This window comes from Carya illinoinensis, chromosome 3, assembly GCF_018687715.1.
Source record: "Carya illinoinensis cultivar Pawnee chromosome 3, C.illinoinensisPawnee_v1, whole genome shotgun sequence".
Lineage (NCBI taxonomy): Eukaryota > Viridiplantae > Streptophyta > Magnoliopsida > Fagales > Juglandaceae > Carya > Carya illinoinensis.
Genome location: NC_056754.1, coordinates 51,598,950 through 51,623,736, shown reverse-complemented (window position 1 = coordinate 51,623,736; position 24,787 = coordinate 51,598,950). Strand labels below are relative to the sequence as shown.

Below are 24,787 nucleotides of genomic sequence, written 5' to 3'. Positions count from 1 at the left end.
TATCTCTATCCAAAAATTTACGTGATAAACATAGGTAAGAAAATATTATAAGTAACGTTAACGCAATGGAGTAGTGCATTCATGCGCTCGTATAGGAACGAAATTCTCCTCATAGAAGTTTATCGTCATATTAATTTATTCATAAGGAAAAAAATGATGATCAGGAAACGGAGTAGTATACGACTGAAAAACTGATGCATCGCCGTCCAAATTGGCAGGAATAATATTAATTTGCATGGAGTTCTCATTAGTTTCCACTTGTAAACACTATTCATCGATCGGCCCGTATAATAGGAGGTATCATGAATTGGACAACAATAATAATAATTAGGAGAGATAAAAGTATAATTAATAATTTTAGAATTGATCGATGGAGGGGATCGAACTAGTAATTGGATAAGGAAATTAGTTGTATTTTGTTACTGAAATTGTTAAACTTTCTACTCATTGCAGACCAAAATAGAACAGATCGATAAAGACCTTAATTCCCAACTATTATATATATATATATATATATGTGATGACCCGCTTTTGAGTGTATTTTCGCTGAAATAATTGTTTTTATTTAATTAATATATTAGTTTATTATTTTAATTTATTTACGTTTAAAATTAGTTTTTAATTTATTTGATGTTGTGTTTTATTTCTTTAAGTTGTTTTGTGGTTTTTAATTCCTTTTCGGCGGTTTGTTTTGTTTTCCCGGAGTGAGGATTGGACCTCATTTCTTTTTGCATCTTTTTTTTTTCCTTTTTCTCTTTTTCCTTTTTTCTTTTTCCCTTCTTTTCTTTTTCTTTTCTTTTTCTTTTCTTTTTCTTTTTTCTTCTTTTTCTTTTTTCCTTCCTGCTCCCGGGTCCGAACCCCCCCGATCGGCTCTCTCTCTCTCCTCCCTCTCCCTCACGCCGATACCTTCTCTCTACCGGCCCACCGCCGTCCGGCCACCACTCGGCTCGCCACCGGTCCCATTTTCTTCCTCTCCCTCCGGCGCACCACCCCTCCAAAGCCCACCCCCAACCGGCCGGCAGTTTGGCCGGAAAACACCCAGCAAGGCCGCACGGATTTTGCTCCGATCCGCCGCCGTCGCTCCACCTCCGGCCACCATTTCTTCACCACTTCATCACCGACTCCTTGCCGTCCTAACTCACCCATTTCCGGCCTCCAACGACCACCGGAACAGCTCCTACGAGCTTAGTTTCCGATTTGCACTTTCCGGCGATTCCGCCGCCACCCACGGCCGTTCACCACTTCCAATAGCTTCACAACCATCCCTAGACCATTCCCTATCAATTTCGTGTCCTAGTTTGTCCCCGTTCAAAAGTGGGTTTTTCAAACTCACGGCCGCAGTGAATTTTCACTGTGACGTTGCTTTTCCGCCGCCATTTGCAACGCCGCTTGTTTTCTAAAATTACCGTATAGCGCTGTAAGTATTTTCCAAACCCTATTTCAGATTTAAATATATATCTCTCATTCAATTTATTTGTTGTTGTTGGTTGTTGATTCCGGACTGAGTCCGAGGAGTTTCGGGGGTCAGATGGATGGAGGACGGAGTTGTCTGTTTAATTGATTTATGTTGTTTGATTATTTTATTATGCATTGTTATGGCATTGCATGGTGCATGCACGTGTGTTTGTGGAATTGTGTGAAAAGCCTGTGTATTGGCGTGAGTGGTTTTACGGGTGCGTGTGTATCACGACCCCAAGCCGGGATGGGGTATTATCCCGGTGGAGCTCCTCTAGTCACTCGGGAGCGGAATAAACTGAGTGATGTCCCCTGAGTTGTAACGACGGGAGCGGGGGCTAGGGGTTGCTTGGCTACGAACGCGCCGGGCGCTGAACCGGGCATCGCCCTACGCACCGACTCCGTGGCCCTTCGCTGGTGAGGGCTAGAGGATGCTTGACTACGCACGCGCGGGGCGCGGAACTGGGCATCGCTTGTTAGGTGTCACACGCGTGGTGGTACTCTGCGGTGTGGCACTGGAGCCAGGGTGTGCGGATGACCCCTAAGGGAGGTCATGGTGCACGCGGTTAAAATTGGATAATGGTTTGAGAGGCCAAATGGACTTTTGGCGAGATATTGGGCCAAATGTGACTTTTGGCGTGTTAGTTAGAAAGGTTGTGTGTTTTTTGGCCAAATGGGTTTTTGGCGTGTGTGGAAAACTTGTGTTTTATGGGCTTTGTGCATTGGGCATGTTTCATGCATCTTGGTTGAGTTTTATGTGTTTTTATCTGGTAGTGTTTGGGTTTTACTTACCTGCGGTACCATTCTTGGTTCCGTAGCTTTTGGTGCAGAGTTAGAGGATGAGGAGGAGGAGGCTGAGCCCGAGGATGCGGCTCCGCCGGGTTGCTGATGTTATGCTTTTCTTTATGGTTTTAAAACTGTATTTGTGTTTTTGTAATATTTTATCTATGTACGTTTTAAACAGCTTGTATTACGTTAAGAAAAATTTTGGTACTTAGTTATGACTTTCGTTATCCGCTGCGTGTTCTTTCATGCACATTTGTTGCCTTTGCACACACTTGGCACCCGTCGATAGGATGGTGACCCGGGTTGTCACCATCCGGACGTCTCGATTTCCCCGTGTTCGGGCGTGGGGATTTGGGGGCGTCACAATATATATATATAATCTCTCTGAAAATGACTGAAAATAAGGATCCTTAGCTAACTTCCCAAATTCATGATCATCATCATGTTCTAGCTAGGTTACTAAAGTATTATATTTTAAGAAAAATTTAGTTATAAGCAATTTTGCACATTAATACGTGCACCCATCTAATATGATTGATCGGAAAGTATATTTTATTAAAAATAGTGCTAATTTGAATTTTAAATATGAAGCTTTAGTACGCAAATTGGTATGCAAGTTCGATTGTACATAGCAAAACCTTATATTTTAAGTACAACTTAATTTCCTTAATTATGCGTACCGGAAGGATCAATCAGTCTTGTTGCTATATATTGATCTTTCATGCTTGGATGGATTTTCGGTTTTGTTGTGTAGATGAACAGAGTTTACACTGTATGAGAACTAATTAAGATACTTCATTTTTCCAGTAACACTAAAAGTTAATTACGTAAAACTATAATATCTATACTTATATATAAAGTGCGAATTGGCTTGCTACAGTATTTTTGTCTACATCTTCTTCTTTTTTCAATTTTACCCTTTGTTTTACTTGAAAATTGTGATCCTTTTAGGTTTTTTTTTTTTTTTTTTTTTTTTTGCCGACAGACATTTTGGTCTTTTTACATTCTAACTGCCTGACTTTTTTTCATCTATGTTATTTTCGATTTTGCCCCTAACTTCTATTGTTTACTTCGTTGTGCTCACTGTCGTTTTACTTCACTGCCTAAATATTGTTGTCTTTTTACACTTAGGATTTTATCACTTCGTCTGCCACAAATTTAAAACTTAATATTTGCATTTCATTCTTTTGTGTTCTGTATTCTCATTTTCTCAAAAAAAAAAAAAGAAATGCCTGTGTCTTTCAGATTCGTGCTACTCGTGAATCTCGACAGTTGTAGGTATGTTTGTTATTCTTTGTTCTTTCAGTATTGCATGAATGAAATATTACAGTATATATAATTACATCATATGCATATGCATATGCATCACAGCAAAAAGTAAAAAATAGAAACAAAATAAAAACAATCTTTGCATATTCACATATGTAGTTTACAGAAAATAACCCCAACAAAAAAAATTTAAACAAATAAAACAAATCCCATCTTTTGTCTTCTGATTTGCTCGTGCTTTAGGAGAGAGAAATGACCAAAGAATGTATGTACTGAAATCACCAAAAAAAAAAAAAGGCCAAACAACAAGGAAAAAAAAAACTTGAACCAAAATAGAAAAGGCATAGGAAGATAGATTGAAAGGAAACAAAAATTCGTCCTGTAGATGTGAAAAATACAAAAATAATATTTTTTTTTATAAGTAATACAAAGGTAATATACATCAAATGGTGAAGAACAAGGAAAAAAAAGTAGAAGAAATCAAGTGCAAGAAAAAATAAATAAACTTGGATCGGAAATGGAGAACCTTAGGAACACAGATTGCAAAAAAAAAAAAAAAATTATTCTACAGATTTGAAACGCAAGGAAAAAAATGTGTATCGAATATACATGAAATGCAAGAAAAAAAAAATATTTACTACATGACTATAACAACAAACGCAAGATTTAAAAAAAGAAAAAAAAAACTTGTGCAAGAAAAAAAAAACATAAGAGACAAGAAGAACAAACAGATCTCTTAAGATCTATGAAGATCTGTTCAGATCTATAAATAAATACAAGAAAATAAACCAAAGACATATTGAAAAAGCAGTGGTTCTACACAACACTACACCTAGAGGGGGGGTGAATAGGTGTAATCCAATTTTTATGGCCTTTTCAAAATTAGACAAACAAGCAGTTAATAAATGAATCAAATAACACAAATAATCAACACATGATTTTGATCACGGAGTGGAAACTCATTTGAAGAACATCTTCAAAATCTAAAACCACTTCAGGTGTAAGACACCACCTCAAATCTACTATAGAAATTTTAGTCTGTTACAACCAATTTAGAGACACTCACAAAACCTTTGTAGTAGCTAAACTTGGCTTGCAACACCAAGAGTGACCCACTCGATCTCTACACGAATGTAGTGTCGGAACTTCGACCTTCCTATAGCTTCCCACTAGAACCTCTCGATCTCTGCATCAACAGCAGCTCCGGACTCTTCCGGCCAACAAAAAAATGTTCACTTCAATGGACTCAAGTAAGAGTTGATTTTGAGTGTGTTGTGGTGGAGAAGTGTTTATCCAAGAGAGAATCAACCAAATGGGGGAGAGGTTGCTCTAAGAAGTTCTTTGAGGCCCTTAGGGTTTTTGCTCTGATTCTCCACACTTGAACAGAAGTTAAGTTGTTCTATTTATAGTTTCCATCAAATGAGGCGCTTCAAAACCCTACATTGTAAGAGATCTGGAACATTAGCTCGAGCGAAGTATCAGGCGAAGGTCGAGCACCACAATCTGCCTGAGTCGCTCGAGCTCAGCGTCGAGCGAGTGTCAAGCGACACACTCTGCCTGGGTTCGCTCGAGCTCAGTGTCGAGCGAGGGTCGAGCGGTTGACTCTGCCTGAATTCGCTCGAGCTCAATGTCGAGCAAGGTTCGAGCGGTGCAATCTGCCTAAGTTCGCTCGAGCGCCCTATTGAGCGAGGGTCGAGTGAATCAATCTGCCAAAGTTCTCTCGAGCGCCCTGTTGAGCGAGGGTCGAGCGAAGTCACGTGTTCTTACCAATAATGGGCACACTTTAAGCACGCTTCAAGCCTTTCCGCAACAACACTTGTTACAACACTATTTTACACAGGTTTTCACAAGAATATGTCAATACGCTAATTTTTCCCTCAACAATCTCCCCCTTTGGCATTTCTGTGACAAAACCACTAACCTATACATATGACTTAATCCTAGCACACCCAACTAGATCCATATTCTTGAACATGTTGAAATATTTCTGCATAAGCTTAGCAAACAGTTAAACATACCCATTCACATATGCACAAAAACGTGTTTGCAATTCTCAAATCATAATTCATGAACAGTCATGTCAAGTACAGGTTTTAGAAAAGAAATATTTCATCAAGCAATAAATCAGAAATTGAGTTCAATAAACATTAGTCAAACAACAGCAGCTAACATAAGATATAAATCAACAGACATAACCAAAAGCTGTTGTTCCCCCAAAAAATGTGTTAGTAACACTGTGTTACTAAACAACTAACACTCCCCCTGAGTTAGTACAAGTAACACTCCACACTCCCCCTAAGTTAATACAGTACTACTCCCCCTCAACAATATCTCTCCCTTTTTGTCACAAGAGGCCAAGGGTTTCAATCATCACCATCGGCATCCTCATCATCCTCATTAAGCTGCCTTTCAATGTCGTTAAAGCGTTGGGTCACAACCTACTGCAGGTTATCGACTTTAACATTGAGGCTGTGAACCGTAGCATCTATAATATCGAACCAGGCGTCAAGGCGGGCTAGATACTCAAGTACCTACTGAAGACTGGGCTCCAACGGACCGGGGGCTGAAGAGGATGGCTGAGAGCTGGATGGGGCCGAGTAGACAGCTGAGAACTAGATGGTCGGGAGCTCGAAGGCTGAGAGAAGGGAGCGGGAGGGTGCTCAACACGGAGAGGGTGTGGAGTTGTGTGAGCACGACTGAGCTAGACCATCCTACGACCAATAGGAGCCTTAAGTGCAATTCTAGGCTCCTGAGGATGTATAGCAACAGACTAGGAGAGGGCCAATCGAGTGATTAGACACAGTAAGGGCAAACCAGTCCGTGTTTTGGAGGACCGATACGCCTCAAGAATAACCCGACATAGAAGACTTCCTAGATCAATGGAGACACCATTGATCAAGACATACAGCAGAGTGGCACGGTCAAGACCCACATCACTATTATGACCAGTAGGATCTAAATTCGTAAGAACAATCCTACTGAGAATGAGGTGATCAGGTGTAAAACGAGCAGTTGAAATAGGGGTCGTCCCTTCCCAACTACTAGGTCAACCACAAAGACAACTAGCAATAACCTGTGGACTAGGAGGAGATATCCGTGTATAGGGAAACACGAGATAGGACTCACGCGGGGCATTTAGCAGATTTACTATCATGCCTGGAGTTACTCGGAAAACAACGTTCTGGAGACTGACCTCAAACGAGTCATCAACAGACACGTCATGAATGTTGGAGTAAAACTACCTAACCAATTCCACAGAAGGAGTGGGATGACCAGTGGTCAATGTCTGCCACTAACGAGACTCAAAAATGCGGGGAATGATAGTCTCAGTAAGCTCACCTAAAGCCACTTCAAGCTCGACTATGGGACTACGATGCGAGAAGTTCTGAGAATATAACTCCCGGGCTCGTGCACTATGGAAGTGAGCTTGAGCGGGTGTAGGGGGTTTTGGTGAGGACGAACACATCGAGACATGGTTTCGGTTGTAGACAGAGTCAATGACGTTAAACAAGGCTAAGGCAATGTAAAGACGTGATGAATGCATGCCAATCATGCTGACACAACAATGCCAACCGACAATGTAAGACTTGGTGCATGCCCTATGTCACTCTTCATTTTTCAAATCAATGATAAATGTCTAGTCCAAAGTGTCCCATATGCATGCCAATGCCAACTCATGTGCATGACCAACATGCATGCTAATGCCAACCCATGTGCATGACTCATATGCAATGACAACCCACATGCATGACCCATATGCAATGACAACCCACATGCATGACCCATGTGCATGCCAATGCCAACCCATTTGCAAGTCAATGCCACTTCTAAACTAAAACACCTTCAAACCCAATGCAATATTAGTTAAACGATGTCCCAAACCTAGGATAGACATGAAATAGATATAGGGACAATGCTATGCCAATGCATGATGAAAAAGAGAAAACACACTTCATTTAGGCATTTTATCGAACACTTGGAGTGCATCCAAGTGAGAAACTCGGGCATAAGCCCATGGGAGTTTCAAAAGCCTCCTAAATACACTCAAAAACCCAACAATGACTCCACAAAAGCTTCAATAAACCAAAAGAATGAAAAAAATTCAAGAAGCATCTCAAATAACCCCAACCCGAAACCCATATGCAAAACACACGGAAATACCCAAAATAAATACACCAAATCATGAAAAAACAAAAGAGAAAGGGCTTTACCTTGATTTGGAGAAATTTCGAAAGGAAAACACAAGATTAAACGAAGAAATTTGAGAAAACGAAGAAAAAGATCGCACGGGAGGGAAAAAAATGGAAAAAAACCACTGTGCTCGAGCGGCGCTGTGTTTTTATAACAGGCGTTCGCTCGAGCGAACTTAAAACCCTCGAGCAGCTGTCGAGCGGTTTTTGCTCGAGCAGAGTCGAGCGAGGGTCGAGCGAGACCACCAGAAAAGCATATTTTGCCCAGTTTTGAAGCACACAACACTCACATGACTTGGACAAATATTGGAAATGTCAAGTTTCACACCAAGAGTACATATCAAATGTAGAGGAGCATCATATTCCCATAAAATATGCAGGTAAAAAATAAAGTATCACAAGTAATGTAGACGTGCGTGTTTAAAGCGGTCCTTGCTCAATCAAGAAATTTCAACCGTAAGGCGTGAGCGGGGTTGGGCTGAACATGAAACCATAAGTGCTTGGGAAGCTCTTTCAAGACACAAAAAGTCAAACCCAATGCTGCTAGGACCTGAATCTTTCTGTTTAAATACTTGTCTCAGTATGTTCAAGAAAACAGAAAACTTATTCTATTTTTCACATTTTTTTTTATTTATTACAACTTCACTTTTTCTTTTCCTTTTGAGATACATATTTTTGCACAAGCGAACCATGATGAGGTCATCTAGCCCGTGGTCAATTCCGTATGTAGGTAGAGCTTCCTACCACCTTTGATTGCCTCTCCAGTAAACTCACAAGTGGTGAAATGTCAATTGATCGAGTTTGGAGTGAAGTGTGTGATGCCAGTCACAGATTACAAGAGATACTCATGTTTCAAACCTTTGTAAAATATAGGTATATGATACAAATCTCAAAAGACATATGCACCTAGATTTTAGAACTAACAATCCCACTATTATATAGCGCAATCATGGAGTGCATGTACGAGCAGCAAACAACGACAAAGAAACTAGACACCTTAACAAAAACAAAACAAAACAAAATCAAGAACAAAATAAAACAAAAATGCATGTAATGCATACCTGTTAGTCTACAGCACCAAGACCATGTGTGGCTTGCGTCTTCCCCTTTTGGATGATCCACCTTGGTATCCATTTTCTTGAGAAGGGCTTTTCAATTCTCTTGGTGTGCCTCCTAAGCTCAAAATAGTTTGGTCGGATGTGACCAATCTTACCACAATGATGACACACGAGGCTTGCTTTGTGAACTCTCTGTCTCAAGAAGGTTGAGACATTCTTAGGGTCATTCATGTAATTCTTACCTCTTCCAGAAGGATAAGCAGTTCTACTGTTAACGAATGCAGGAGCATGCACAAAGTGACTCATTAATTTAAAACAGTTTGGTCTAATATGGCCTAGCTTTCCACAGTGATGACATATGGGGCTCACGTTGCGAGCTCCTTGTCTTTTGGGAGGAGGAACTGATTTTTGCACTTGCAAAGGCTTCTTACCCTTTTCAGATGGATGAGCCTTCCTTTTCTCAGTCATTTCAGGAACAAACACTGTGTTTCTCACACTTTTATGGAATGTTTTTGAGCTTGAAGGAGCATCAGGATTCTTTTCAAAGTAGCCTAAACCACTCTTATCACTAGAGGACTTTTCTGAACTTAGGAGTTTGTCAAGCTAGTTTGTCCCAATGGAGAATTTCTGCAACTTAGTATTTAACAAAGTTAGCTCATTTTCATGAGTTGTCACTTTATCTTCCAAAGTCACATTCCTCTTTTGTAACTCATCTGTTAGACCAATGGCTTCTCTTAATTTGCCTTGAAGTCATTCATTTTCTCTTTTGCATAAATCTATTTCCTCAATATGTGCTTTATTGAGTTTCCTCAATTTCACACATTCCTTATACAACTTCTCATAGATTTCCTACAAGTCATCTTTATCCCCAGATTCATTTTCAGAAACACTCTCAATTTCAACCACAGATTCACTACTATGACTTTTCCCTACAACAGAGGAAGTGAAAGCCATGTAGTTGAGATTTTTCCTCCTGGGAGAACTCTCTTGTGAGTCACTTGACTCAGACTCACTATCAGTCAAGGAAGCAGCATTAGCTTTCTCTTTGGCCTTTTTGTAATTTGCACACTCAAATCGAATGTGACCAAAACCATGACATTCATGGCACTGAATATTGTCCTTGACAGCTCTAGTTTCTCGCTTATAGCTCCCTTCTCGGTTTTCTGAACTTGAACCTCCATTGAAACCTTCGAACCTTCTCTTCTCCTGTCTTGGGTTTTTCTGGGCAAACATCTTCCTGAATTTTTTAGCATAAAATGCTATCTATTTCCTCCTGGGAGAACTCTATTGTTGTCTTTTTACACTTAGGATCTTATCACTTCGTCTACCACAAATTTAAAACTTAATATTTTCATTTCATTCTTTTGTGTTCTGAATTCTCACTTTCTCAAAAAAAAAAAATGCCTGTGTCTTCCGGATTCGTGCTACTGGTGAATCTCGACAGTTTTAGGTATGTTTGTTATTCTTTGTTCTTTCAGTATTGCATGAATGAAATATTACAGTATATATAATTACATCATATGCATATGCATATGCATCACAGCAAAAAGTAAAAAATAGAAACAAAATAAAAACGATCTTTGCATATTCACATATGTAGTTTACAGAAAATAACCCCAACAAAAAAAATTTAAACAAATAAAACAAATCCCATCTTTTGTCTTCTGATTTGCTCGTGCTTTAGGAGAGAGAAATGACCAAAGAATGTATGTACTGAAATCACCAAAAAAAAAAAGGCCAAACAACAAGGAAAAAAAAAAAACTTGAACCAAAATAGAAAAGGCATAGGAAGATAGATCAAAAGGAAACAAAAATTTGTCCTGTAGATGTGAAAAATATAAAAATAATATTTTTTTTATAAGTAATACAAAGGTAATATACATCAAATGGTGAAGAACAAGGAAAAAAAAAGTAGAAGAAATCAAGTGCAAGAAAAAATAAATAAACTTGGATCGGAAACGGAGAACCCTAGGAACACAGATTGCAAAAAAAAAATTATTCTACAGATCTGAAATGCAAGGAAAAAAACGTGTATCGAATATACATGAAATGAAGAAAAAAAATATTTACTACATGACTATAACAACAAACGCAAGATTTAAAAAAAGAAAAAGAAAAAAAGCTTGTGCAAGAAAAAAAAACATAAGAGACAAGAAGAACAAACAGATCTCTTAAGATCTATGAAGATCTGTTCAGATCTATAAATAAATACAAGAAAATAAACCAAAGACATATTGAAAAAGCAGTGGTTCTACACAACACTACACCTAGACGGGGGTGAATAGGTGTAATCCAATTTTTATGGTCTTTTGAAAATTAGACAAACAAGCAGTTAATAAATGAATCAAATAACACAAATAATCAACACATGATTTTGATCACGGAGTGGAAACTCATTTGAAGAACATCTTCAAAATCTAAAACCACTCCGGGTGTAAGATACCACCTCAAATCCACTATAGAAATTTTAGTCTGTTACAACCAATTTAGAGACACTCACAAAAATTTTGTAGTAGCTAAACTTGGCTTACAACACCACGAGTGACCCACTCGATCTCTACATGCATGTAGTGTCGGAACTCCGACCTTCCTATAGCTTCCCACGAGAACCTCTCGATCTCTGCATCAACAGCAGCTCCGAACTTTTCCAGCCAACAAAAAATGTCCACTTCAATGGACTCAAGTAAGAGTTGATTTTGAGTGTGTTGTGGTGGAGAAGTGTTTATCCAAGAGAGAATCAACCAAATGGGAGAGAGGTTGCTCTAAGAAGTTCTTGGAGGCCCTTAGGGTTTTTGCTCTGATTCTCCACACTTAGAATAGAAGTTAAGCTGTTCTATTTATAGTTCCCATCAAATGAGGCGCTTCAAAACCCTACATTGTAAGAGATCTGGAACATTGGCTCGAGCGAAAGTCGAGCACCACAATCTGCCCGAGTCGCTCGAGCTCAGCGTCGAGCGACACACTCTGTCTGGGTTCGCTCGAGCTCAGTGTCGAGCGAGGGTCGAGCGGTTGACTCTGCCTGAGTTCGCTCGAGCTCAATGTCGAGCGAGGTTTGAGCGGTGCAATCTGCCTAAGTTCGCTCAAGCGCCCTATTGAGCGAGGGTCGAGCGAATCAATCTGCCAAAATTTGCTCGAGCGCCCTGTTGAGCGAGGGTCGAGCGAAGTCACGTGTTCTGACCAATAATGGGAACACTTCAAGCACGCTTCAAGCCTTTCCGCAACAACACTTGTTACAACAGTATTTTACATGGGTTTTCACAAGAATATGTCAATACGCTCATTTTTCCTTCAACACATATCTCTTCATATATGTGAAGATGTGTTCAGATTTGTAAGAACAAACAAAATAAAAAATAAACATGAATGGAAAATTTAAAAGATTAAGAACACAGATTTGAACACAGAAAAAAAAAACAAAAAATAAAAAATAAATGAACATCAAACCAAACAAGTAAGAAACAAAAAAATACGCCAAAAACCAACAAATAAATAAATCCCAGCACAAATAGATGAAAGAAACAAAAACTTGCAAGCCAATATACGTCAAATGAAAGGAAAAAAAATTCTACATATTCGAGATATAGAAACTAAAATTTGTAAGGTTTAAAAAAAATGTGGAAGGAAATAAAGACAGTGTAAATAGAGAAGAGAGACAGTGTAGATCCGAAACAAAAACACGCAAGAAGGAGAAGAAGAAAGATGAGAGAGAGGGGGGGAAGAACAATCTGGAACCATGGGGGGTGGGTTTGCAATTATTTATATTTAGGGTTTTTACTTTATAAAACGGCGCCGTTTTGAGGTGTGAATGGGATGGGTTGAGGGTTGTTGTGCTGAAACAACATCGTTTTGACTTTTTGGGTTGTTTGGTGGACTGGGCTTTATTATTGAATTCGGGTTGAGCATTGGGCTGAGCTTTTTTTTTTCAAATAAGAAAAAAAAAAAAAACCCATTGTTACATGTTTGTAGATCTACCTACTAATATATTGTTTATTTAAATTTTTTTTGCTTTGTATTTGAATTGTACATAAAGTTATATTAAAAATTTAAAATATCGAAAAACTAAAATTTACATTATTGTAATTTTTTTTAATTTATGCTCTGATATTTATTCCAAAATTAATCATTTTTTTAACAATGTTGTGTTGTGTTGCAGTGAATTGAGCCAGCTTAGTTTAATTAAAAATTTTGCTTGATATGTGAGAAATAAATAATCTTATAAATTATTTTGAACTTAACTATTAACCTATAGTGTGTTCAATTTTTTTTAAAATTAATATGATAATTGCTCATAAATTTGTAGTGAGAAAATAAAATCTTACTTTTTTTTTCAATGTTTTGTTTTAAAACTTTAAAATACCAGATGTTTTCAAATTTTATTTCTTTTAATTTATACATTAATCATTATTGAAAATTTAATAATAATGTTTATAACAAATTTTCATTGCTTGCCTATATTAGCACATAGTTCATTTAAATTTTTTTCACTTAATATATGAATTTTGCATAAAATTGTATTAAGAATTTAAAATATAAAAAAATCAAATTTAAAATGTTGTAAAATTTGATTTTTTTTATAATTTATACATTAATAATTATTGCAAATTTAATAATAATGTTTATAAAAAATTTTCATTACTAACCTATTAGCACATAATTTATTTAGATTTTTTCATTTAATATACATAAAATTGTATTAAGAATTTAAAATATAAAAAAAAATTAAATTTAAAATGTTTTTCCACTTAATAAGAACCTCCAAAAAAATATCTTTCCAATGTTTTTCTTTTTTGTGGTTCTTTTATAGTCTTTTATTTGTTTTTATTTTTTTTCTCTTATATGTTTTATTAAAAATAGTATTGATAATAAATTTCATTTAATGTATTATTAATTTTATTGCAAATTTTTCCGCTATAAATATTGAATTTATTTATTTCATTTATTATTAATGTTAGAATATTTTTTCTAATTTATTTATTTTTTATGGATTTGATGCTTTTGTTTGCATAAAAAAAATATGATAAAATTGACTTATATATAAAGTTTATATTTATTTCTTTACTTTTAAATTTATATAAACTTCTTACTGTTATAATTATATATTTAAATAGGATATTTACTCGTTTGTAAAGTTCATATTTACATATAAATTACTATATAAATTATGCCCCCACTAAGCAAACGTCCAAAGGACGTTCCCTCCATTGGTGTATGGACGTTCCCTCCACTGGTATATATATCTATAATAATAAATGTCTATCACATTGCTATAGTAATGAATAGTGAATTCTAATTCCATTTTTTTTTCCGTGTACATAAAGATTTACACTGCTTTATATTTCGTACAAAGCAATTGCAGCCGTCGACCACACGAACACCATTGTACAACTGCGCCGTGCACACCAGAGAGAGAGATCTGAGGCGATAGATTTGGCCATCGATCGCGCGAAGCTCAGGATGAACGAGGCGCTGATGGCTCTGTTACTGAAGCTCGACTCGGTGCCCGGTGTTGATCCATCATTGAGGGGCGCGAGGAGGAAGGTGAGTCATCGAATCGTGGGGTTGCAGGAGATAGTGGACGCGATTTCAGAAGTTTTGTCGTCGAAACCCACGAATACGTGGCACCGAAGGTTGCGTCCAGTGGATCGCACCGAAACGCCGTTGATTGGTGGACAAAGATCCAGTTCAACGCCTAGGATCGAAGCACGGAGCCGCCGCTGCCGTTGTGTCGCGCGAGGGAATGAAGAAGAAGAAGAAAGAGAATGGACTAATAACAGGAATGAAGAAGAGAAGGGAAAAGGCGAAGGAGAGAAGAAGAAAGAGGAAGAAAAAGGAGCCCTAATGTCTTCTAAACGACGCCGTTTTGGAGGGATCCATTGGACCGAATTTAAGTGCTACAGGCTGGCCTAGGTTTGAAGGAAATTCGGCCCAAATCACAATAAAAATATACTGAAATAAAGCCCACTCAGAAAATAAGGTTCTAAGAAAGTAAAAAGGCGCAATAAAAATAATTAAAAGTCAAGTAAAAACACTACAACTCTGTATTAATAAAGTAAAATATTTAAAACCCAACAATAGAATATTTAAAGTATAGAGTAATTTAAATGCGAAATAATAGCTAATAACAAGAAAGCACATTAAAATAATTTACACTACTTAAAATCATAAATGAACCCAACGAATAATACATTAAATTTAAAACAAAAGAGTCATAAACCATAATAAATAAAATAATCTTTCCATACAAATACACATAAAAAGAAAAATACACAATAAAAAAATAAGAGCCAAATAAAAACACTACAACTCAATATTAATAAAATAAAATAATTAAAGTCCAACATTAAACTAATTTAAAATAAAGATCAATTTAAATGTAAAACAATAATTAATACCAAGAAACACATCAAAATAAATTTTACAACTTAAAATTCATAAAATAAATTTTTTCATTCCTACAGTTTCTATACTATACATAAAATATTTTAACTTTAAATTATAATAAAATACTAATTATTTTTTTATTTTACTTTTTTTGTAAATTAATTCTTTACACATTTATTCATTCTTTAATCCCATTAAATATTTAATATATAGGAGCATCTGTCGTTTATAGAGACTGTTACAGTACAAGTTTTAAAAAAACAATGGATGATTCAACTTGCTGCAGATTCAGAAATATTCAATCAGCAACAATATAAAAATTTCAATGTTTTCTCTATTGGCCCTGTGCAATATGGCTGAGAACTATAATGATCATGAAAAAAAAAAAATTCTATTTGTACTTCTATTTTTTTGTTCAAATTTACTCTAAACAAATTTTTATATAAAACAATCAAAAAACACAACTAAACAAACGTTTGGCCTCCACTAGTGTGTGTGTGTGTATGTATATATATATATATATATATATATGGTCTGAAGCCCAACCCTGAACTAATAATATTATTCAAACTACATAGTCGTGTGGAGAACTACATGCACTTGGCCTGCTAAGCAATCCCTGATCAGTTTCCCTGAGAAAAAAAAAAACAAAAACTAGATATGGTGGCCCACTTGCAAGCTGACTCTAGCAACCTTCACATGGTCATTAATCTGAATTGCAAAGTTAAAAAACCAACAATTTTCTCGGACGAGAGAGGAGAGAAAATAGGGTGAAATGTAGCGTTTCCAATAATGAGTCAATGAGTTGATTTATTCTAGCATTCCCGATGGTCATCCATTTTAATTTATTTAGTTTTTAGATAAAAATAAATAAGAAATTCGGATAAATTGTTGGATGGTCCTCTTAAAAAGCGATTAGATAAAATGAAGTAAAATAGTAGAATTTATCTGATTATTTTAGATAAACCATTGGATGCTGTTAACAGTCACGTAGCATATAAATGTCATTTCATTGTGCTTATAAATATCTTGCCCAATTTGTAATCTCAATCATCGTCCTCTTCCCTCTTTTAAACTCTTGGTGGACTCCATTTACTATAGAGTGAAGAGCTACGTACATAAACGTATCCCCCTTAGCGTTTCTTGCTTTTTACTTTTTGCTTCATCTGAGAATGAGTTCTCCGGTTTTGCTTGTGTGGATTGGAATTTGGATGTGTGTGTTTAGTCACAGCGCCATCATTCCTGCTGTGGGTGGAGATGGGAGTGCTGAGGGGACTGTTTTTGTTGATAGCCAAACAATCATCGGGAGGACTGATAAAGATTTTATATGTGCAACCTTAGATTGGTGGCCTCCTGAGAAATGTGATTATGGAACATGCAGCTGGGGTCATGCCTCTCTGCTCAATCTGGTATCCTTGTGTTTTATACACTTGTTTTTGAGTCTTGAATTACATAACTAGTATGTTTGTACGAGCAAAGTGCGATGTTTGATATTTGCAAAGAGTAATGCGCAAGATCTTTCATGGTTTGTGGCCATCTCTAATGTTTCTCTGTTTCTTCTTCTCCTTTAATCCGTTGCTGTTGCCATCGCTGCTGAGTTTCCTTCTTTGTTTGATATGGGGATTACATTACATGATAATAACCACGTTTTTTCTATCTTCCTTTCTTGTGCGGCATCTGTTTTGACGTGCAGTCCTACCGTTTTTGTATGTTTGGTTTTAGTTCCTTTTTCTAATACAACACGTCCAATTATTTTACCGGACAAGTGCATATCCAAAGATTCAAAGGGGGAAAAACGATGTTACATGTATTTTAGTTGAAGAATATAAATATTTGATGCAGAAATGTCCATTTATTTTGAGCCAAAAGAGTGTTGTTGCTAAATTTTCTTTGATCTTATTCATGTGCAGAATCTGAGCAACAATATTCTAGCAAATGCCATAAAAGGTGAGAATACCTTAACATTTGGTGATTTTTCTTTTATTAATTATGATCATGTATTTCTCTATTCTTTCTGCTGGAGTCTAAGATTTTCCTTTCAATCATGCTGCAGCCTTTTCTCCCTTGAAACTTAGACTTGGCGGCAGTTTGGAAGATCAAATCATATATGATACAGAAGATAACCGGCAACCTTGTCTTCCTTTTGTTCAAAATTCCTCAGCCATGTTTAATTTCTCTCATGGTTGCTTACCCATGCCTAGATGGGATGAGTTAAATGCTCTCTTCAAGAAAACCGGGTACCTAACAAGAATTTTTCATTCTTTTTACCCTGGTAATTTCGTTTCTACTAGATGAACTGCCTAAGGTCCCTTGGTTTATTTCAGGGCTAAAATTATTTTCGGGCTGAATGCTCTCTCTGGAAGAACTCTACAGCCTGATGGAACTTCAACGGGAACTTGGGATCACAAAAATGCTGAATCTTTCATGCGTTATACCGTCAGCAAGAACTACACTATTCATGGATGGGAGCTTGGTAAGAATAATATTTTTTCTTGTTTGTAATTTAAATATGTCCTATCCATGCTGAAACACATAAAAGAATGTTTGATGTTCTGTTTTGTGTTCTTTATTTCTTCGGTCATAATATCTTCCAGGTTTAGTCCTAATCAGGAAATTGTCTTTGATATTATCTTTTCTGGGAGTAATTCATAGGGATATAACTTTCCTATTTCCTGGATAGGAAATGAATTGTGTGCGGGAGGAGTCGGAACCAGAGTTCTAGCAGATCAGTATGCTTTGGACACTACCACTTTGGCGGACATAGTCCAAAGAGTTTACAAGGGAATTAAACCCAAGCCACTAATCCTAGCACCGGGAGGATTCTTTGACGAGAAATGGTTTATAGATTTCATAGACAGGACGACCCCAACTTTGGGTGCCGTCACCCACCACTTATACAATCTGGGGGCAGGTATTTTAGCTCGATCAAGCTGATTTTTCGAATTCGTCTACTTAAAAATTGTTATCTGAAATTACAGGAGTTGATAAGAACCTTGTTAACAAGATTCTGGATCCGTCCTACCTCGACCGCGTGTATGATACATTTAAGGATCTCCTTGACATCCTCAAGATGTATTCAACTAGAGCAGTTGCTTGGGTTGGAGAGTCAGGGGGTGCTTACAACAGTGGCCATCATCTTGTCACAAATGCATTTGTGTTTAGTTTCTGGTAATTGACTATGATCTAGAAGAAAAATATCAGGTTTTTTTTTTTAACAATCGATTCTACTTTAAACATTTTGTTACTTTGGATGTGATAATCAGGTATTTGGATCAGCTAGGAATGTCATCAGCTCATGACACAAAAACTTACTGCAGACAGAGTTTTATTGGTGGAAACTATGGTTTACTCAACACTACTACCTTTGAACCAAATCCAGACTACTACAGGTTGGAGACCTTAATTTTCATTTTCAACAGAACATAAGAGTCTAAATGCAAGGAAGTGTGTTTGACACTTTCTGAACTGCTACTAAGAAACTTTTTTTTTTTTTCCCTGTTTGATGCTCTCTTCATTACAGTGCTCTTCTTTGGCACCGATTAATGGGAAGAAATGTTCTTCCAACTAGCTTTTCTGGAACAAAGAAAATACGTGCTTATGCTCACTGCTCAAGAGTTTCCGTAAGTTCCATCCGTATTTCATAAACAAAAACAGGTAAATATGTTTAATTTTTTGTGATCTGATGAAGGGTTCTTCATTATGCAGAGAGGAATCACGTTATTACTAATCAACCTAGACAACAGCACCACCGTCTATGCCGATGTAGCCTTCAATAGTACTGGGACCTTTAAAAGAAAAACCATTCTGCTGCCTCCACCTTTTAAAGGCGGAAATATAAGAGAGGAGTTCCATCTAACAGCAAAAGATGGGGATCTACACAGCCAAACTGTCCTGCTAAATGGAAATATTTTAGCTGTAAATTCTGCTGGGGACATACCTCCATTTGTGCCTGTATACGTAAATTCATTAACCCCAATACAGGTGGCTCCCTACTCTATTGTATTTGCACACCTGCCAAATGCTGATGTCCCTGCTTGTAGGTTGCGGCACTAGGTGGAGAGCTCAAATTGATTCCATCTAGTGATCAAATAAGATGGGCAACAAAAAGACAATGATTTATTCTTTTTTATTTATGAAGTGAAGTTCTTTTTTTTTATTTTTTTATTTTTGGGTTGTTGATTTTAATCAATATGAAAGTTTTTTTCTTTCTTGTTTAGAATAATACTCTTCTTTCTGTGTCTTTCTTTCTCTTTTTCTTTGCCTCTGGCTTCTAATCCATAAGTGAAGTTATTACAAGGGTAGTAATTGTAAATAAACAACTTAGTGTATTGCTATCTCTATCCATCACAAAACAGATTCACAATTTTGTCCGACAGAGAGAGAGAGAGAGGCACTTGCTCAAATTATTCAATACATCCAGTCAAGGAATTGTACAGTAAAAGTTAGGGGGGTGCTTGTAATGAAAATTCTGGATCTGATGCATAGCCAATCACCTTAAAAACAAGTACTATATTGCATTAAGTCGAAATTACTTCAATTTGGATGCTTCGTTAAGAATAATAAACCAAAGAACAGAGACAAGGTCAATCAGTCTTGGAAAAGGTATCTTATTTTTTACTGCTAGATAACGCAAAATAAAGAAATGATTATACTTGCAGTTATAAATGTATAAGTATGGCATAGTTATTTTTAAAAAAATAAATAAATAAGATATCTATATGAAAATAAAATTAATATTTTAATAATATATCTCACTTTTTTTTTAAATAACTGTACGATACTTATATACTTCATAACTATATATAATATTACTCTACAAAATATAGTAGCACTCTAGTCCAGTAGAAAAAGACTGATGGTAGGGGTAGTAATATATTATACGACCCGTTAATTTAACACGAACACGACACAATAATAGTGTGTTAGGATTAAGTTTTAACGGGTTCAGGTCAAAACGGATTGACTCATTAAGACACGACTGCTTAAAGGGTTGATAACGGATCAACCCGTTATGACACGTTAAAAAAGTTAAAGTTACAATTATATATTCCCACCTAAAAGTAAAATTGTTAGAATTTTAATTTTGATATTTATATTGTTTGGATTGTAATTTTGGACTTGTAGTTAGTTTTATAATATTTATAGATATTGTGATTTTAACATTTATATAAAATTATACTAAATTTAATTAAGTTAAAAGAGTTAATTTTGAGCCTATTCAATCTATTTATATAAACAGTTTGAAACGTTATTTTGCAATATTCACTAATAGGTCAAAACAGATTGATACGACACGATCCGTTATATTAATGGATCGTGTTAAGGTTTGAGATTTTGACACGATAAAGTTAACAGATTGGGTTAGGATTGACCTATATAATATAATATATATATTTTAATAAGACACAAATACGATCCGTTAATACGATTTGACATCTATATATATATATATATTATGGGTTAGTAGCTTCGGACTCTATTTTATTCTTTTAAAGAGAAGTGCTACATATACCTTTTGTACAAAAATTAAAAATGCTTCATTGTTAATCAACTTCAAGACTAATTAATCAAAGAAGACAAATGAAATGGAGAGAGGGTCTGAGACATATGCCGACATTTAGGCCATTTAAAATATGTTTTGTCGGTTATCTTTTACCCAATTGCCATTGTTTTCGGTTGCCTGGGGGAACAAAGAGCATTGAAAAATGCTCCAACCCCTTTAAAATCACGTACGGTTTTTTTTATTTTTTTATTAACCTTGCAATTTACAAACCGATCCTTGCTCTATAACTATTTCAAGTTTTAGCAGTACGTCTGAGTTATAAATTATTGTATCGTAGTTTAACCTCATGAGTCACGGGGCAACACGGCATGGCTCTTCCTTCTGTTGAGGAAATGTCGATCAAGGGCGATGAACCTCCACCTGAGTACATCGTTAAAGATTCCACCTTTGGGTCTATCGAGTCTTCTCCCTCTTTAGGTTCCATTCCCATTATCAATATCGGTCTCTTCTCTTCCCAGCTATCTCCATCACATGATCATCATTCTAAACAAGTTGAGGATGAACTTGAGAAACTAAGATCTGCTTTAAGCTCAGGAGGATGCTTCCAGGTTATGATCAGTTTTATCTCTCTAATTAACTTCAATTTCTTTTCTTCGACAAGTTTTCTTTCTGCTTCTTTTAAGAAAGATCCCCCCACCACCTTCTTTTTTTCCTTTTTCTTTTTTCTCCCCCAATATCCCTTGCTTTGATCCCTTGCTTTCCATGCTTTATCCAAACAGCAACGTGTTTTCTCGACATGTCCAATCTGTATTTATATTAACCTAAAACAATAATTATGTGAAGATAAGCAAGTACAGAAACCTATCCAGTTTACAGTGGATTTAGGATCGTATTTGGCCTATGCTAACAATCCACTTTCAGATTCCTGTTCTCTCTCTCTCTGATTTTCCTCTCTTTTTTTTTTTTCGGTTTCTGGTATGAACAGTGAGAAGATCCATTCTCCTGCTTCTCATGAACCAACCTTCCTTTTTTGTAAAAGAAGATGATCGTCGGGTTGACTTGTAGCTGTAGGGGTAGTTGCACTTGCTTCGCTTTTCTAGGTTAAAGATCTTGCTGCTTTTGAGTGCGGGCTTAAGCCCATTCTATTGAAATTAAACTATATCCCATTCAGCTTGATTGTCCAAGTTCACCTTTTTACGGCCCAATTATTCAAGCCAGTTTACCTCTTTTTGACTTTTAGGGCCCAGTTTTTTGCTTGCTTTCTAGAGTTCAAACATCTTGTCCAACCTTTTGGATCTAATTCTTTTATTGGGCCATACAACCATTCGGCCTGGTTTCAGTGTATACACGGCCCAACTTCATTTCTGTCCAGTTTTCACCTTTCAGCCCAATTTGACTATCTCAAATCCATTTTGGACGACTTTGGGTCAAATTAATAAAATTTAGAGAAAACTGCTGTTATTTTTTAGGCACAAGTCCAGTCCAAATTGTTGGAGTGGTACAATGTAGTTTATACGATGGATCCACATGATTCTAGCAGTTGATTGGAAATTGAAAAGGAATGAACCATTGATATCCACCGTTCGTTTTTCTTCATTTATAGCCCTAATTCTGCCTATATATTTTCTTGTGAATTGTTTCCAAGTTTCAGGCAATAGGTCATGGGATGTCAAGTTCATTTCTGGACAAGGTACGTGAAGTTGCAAAGCAATTCTTTGCTCTACCAGCAGAAGAGAAACAAAAGTACTCTCGAGCAGTCAATGAGTCTGAAGGCTATGGAAACGATGTTGTTGTGTCAGAAAAGCAAGTTCTTGATTGGTCCTATCGCCTTACTCTCAGGGTCTTTCCTGAAGACCTAAGAAGGCTTCATCTTTGGCCCCAAAATCCAACTGACTTTGGGTACTTACCCTCTCGATCTCATTTCTTTCTATTAATTCCACTCATCAAATATACTTTATCATGATCATGACATGTTTGGTACTATAACATGAGTATCGAAACTGAATTTGTTTTATAGAAGCTCTTGTGATGACATGATATTTAATTTGAAAGAGATTAATTTCTTATACATATATATTTTTGGTGTAGAGAGATGTTACATGAATATGGAACAAGGACAAAGTCTGTGATCGATCTTCTGTTCAAGGCTATGGCAAAGTCACTGAAGTTGGAAGAGGATAGCTTCTCGAAACAATTTGGAGACCGCGTACTGATGCAAACCAGGTTCAACTTCTATCCACCTTGCTCCAGACCCGATCAGGTTCTTGGCGTCAAACCTCATACCGATAGGTCAGGAATTACAATTCTCTTGCAAGATGGAGAAGTAGAAGGTCTTCAAGTTTTCATAGAAGACAGATGGGTTAGAGTTCCTATAATTCCCGATGCTCTTCTTGTGAACCTCGGTGATCAAATGCAGGTAATTAACTAATTAATTTCTTCCTTTCAAATGTTCTTGCATGCATTTAATATTCTGCTAATTAATTATCAATATGACTTTTAATTATTCACTTAACATGCATGGGTACGTATTTTTTCAAAATAACGTGGTTGCAGATAATGAGCAACGGGATATTCAAGAGTCCGATGCACAGGGTGGTGACCAACACAGAAAAGATGAGATTATCAGTGGCAACATTCAGTGAGCCAGAGCCACATAGAGAGATTGGCCCCGTGGACCTCCTAATAGACGAGAATAGGCCGAGGTTGTATAGAAATGTGAAGAATTATGGTGCTATCAACTACGAGTGCTTTCAAAAAGGGACGGTTGCTCTTGAAACAGTAAGAGTTTAAGTATGAATGCATCTGGAATTCGCTAGCTAGCTGGGAATTTCATTGGCATAAAAACCAGCTAGCTTCATAATGTTAAGATCAATAATTCATTTTCTTTGTTCCGTACTGATCAGCATATTGTATAATAATGTAAGTACCATTAAGCAAGCTGTGGCTAAATTTGGAATACAAGCCTTCTTAAGAATAAATTTACACAAAGACTTGTCTCGTATTTCTTTGTTCCTGCATGGACCCCAGATCAAGAATGCCAACACATCACACCCAGCTCTCCAACTCCAATTGGAACCAGCTTTAAATCACAAAGATGCAGGTGCAGACTGCATGCACTAATCTGCATGCATGCCGTACAGCGTCATAGGAAAAGCTAGTGATCTTTAACAGTAAATATTATTAGTTACTCTTAATTACAGACAACGTTCTCTTCCTATTACACTAAATATGTGAAATAATTAGTTTTTATAAACAATTTTAATAGCATAACGTACGTTTTTATCCAGTGTATTGCGACTTTCCACCCTATATATTTTGTAAAATTATATAAAAATAAATTTATAAATTAATAATTTGATGTGATATATTAGATTATAAAATTATTTATTTTTTATTATAAAACAAATTTAATATATCTTAAAAAAAGATATCATCTTTAAAATTTACTTTCGGCGAATTTTTCTTGTAGTTTAAGTAATTCAGTACTTTGGTTTGAGATTACCCAAAAAAAAAAAAAAATCATCCTGATCCAATTATTAAATGGATTTTATTCCTTTTGGACTCTTCACCACACAATAGCAGGCTAGCAGCAAAGTAGATCGATCGACATGGTTATCCACTGCATGTAAACCACGCGCGTCCATACATACATTGGCCACGTACGTGCAGTCTAGCCTGTCATCCCAAACACGTCTAGACGAATGCATGCACTAAAAAGATTCAAACAAAAAATAAAGACGCAGACCAATTGCCTTCTTCCCTAACCGTAAAGATAATTATTGGCAAAAACGGAGGTCGTACGTCTCTTCTCTAACCAATAATACAGGCAGTACTCCAATAATCCCACCAGACCACATATATGTAAATATTTTGTACTCACACGCCACCATTGTTACAAGTTAAAGGACGGAAAAACTTAGGACCTACTCTTCAAAGAAAAAAGGTCGATATCAATACAATCACATAACAGTGATAAGATGGGATATGTTGAGATAAAAATAAAGATAAATAATGTATGAAAATTTTGTTTGAAAATAAAAAAATTTTATTGTTTATAAGGTTCCAATAAGTCAGGTGTTAAAAGTTGTAATACAATATATTTCTTTACATATTTGTATATTCTCTATATATGTACATTCTGTCTT

The 24,787-nt window shown here is 36.3% G+C and overlaps 3 protein-coding genes across 3 annotated transcripts; all 3 read left to right on the top strand.

The window, feature by feature from the left end:
• Positions 1-14,227: 14,227 nt before the first annotated feature.
• On the top strand, positions 14,228-14,665 carry LOC122304937 (BAG family molecular chaperone regulator 5, mitochondrial-like). The gene has a single exon (XM_043117198.1). The coding sequence runs from the start codon at positions 14,228-14,230 to the stop codon at positions 14,663-14,665; it is 438 nt and encodes a 145-aa protein (XP_042973132.1).
• A 1,578-nt stretch (positions 14,666-16,243) lies between these two features.
• Positions 16,244-19,296, top strand: LOC122305213 (heparanase-like protein 3). Its single transcript, XM_043117574.1, has 9 exons — positions 16,244-16,548; positions 17,050-17,086; positions 17,193-17,376; positions 17,464-17,612; positions 17,820-18,050; positions 18,118-18,307; positions 18,403-18,528; positions 18,660-18,759; positions 18,845-19,296. Exons 1-9 carry the CDS (start codon positions 16,312-16,314, stop codon positions 19,190-19,192), a joined length of 1,602 nt encoding a protein of 533 aa, XP_042973508.1. The 5' UTR covers positions 16,244-16,311; the 3' UTR covers positions 19,193-19,296.
• A 1,678-nt stretch (positions 19,297-20,974) lies between these two features.
• Positions 20,975-23,630, top strand: LOC122305212 (protein SRG1-like). Its single transcript, XM_043117573.1, has 4 exons — positions 20,975-21,250; positions 22,294-22,541; positions 22,731-23,058; positions 23,196-23,630. Exons 1-4 carry the CDS (start codon positions 21,011-21,013, stop codon positions 23,430-23,432), a joined length of 1,053 nt encoding a protein of 350 aa, XP_042973507.1. The 5' UTR covers positions 20,975-21,010; the 3' UTR covers positions 23,433-23,630.
• Positions 23,631-24,787: the final 1,157 nt, after the last annotated feature.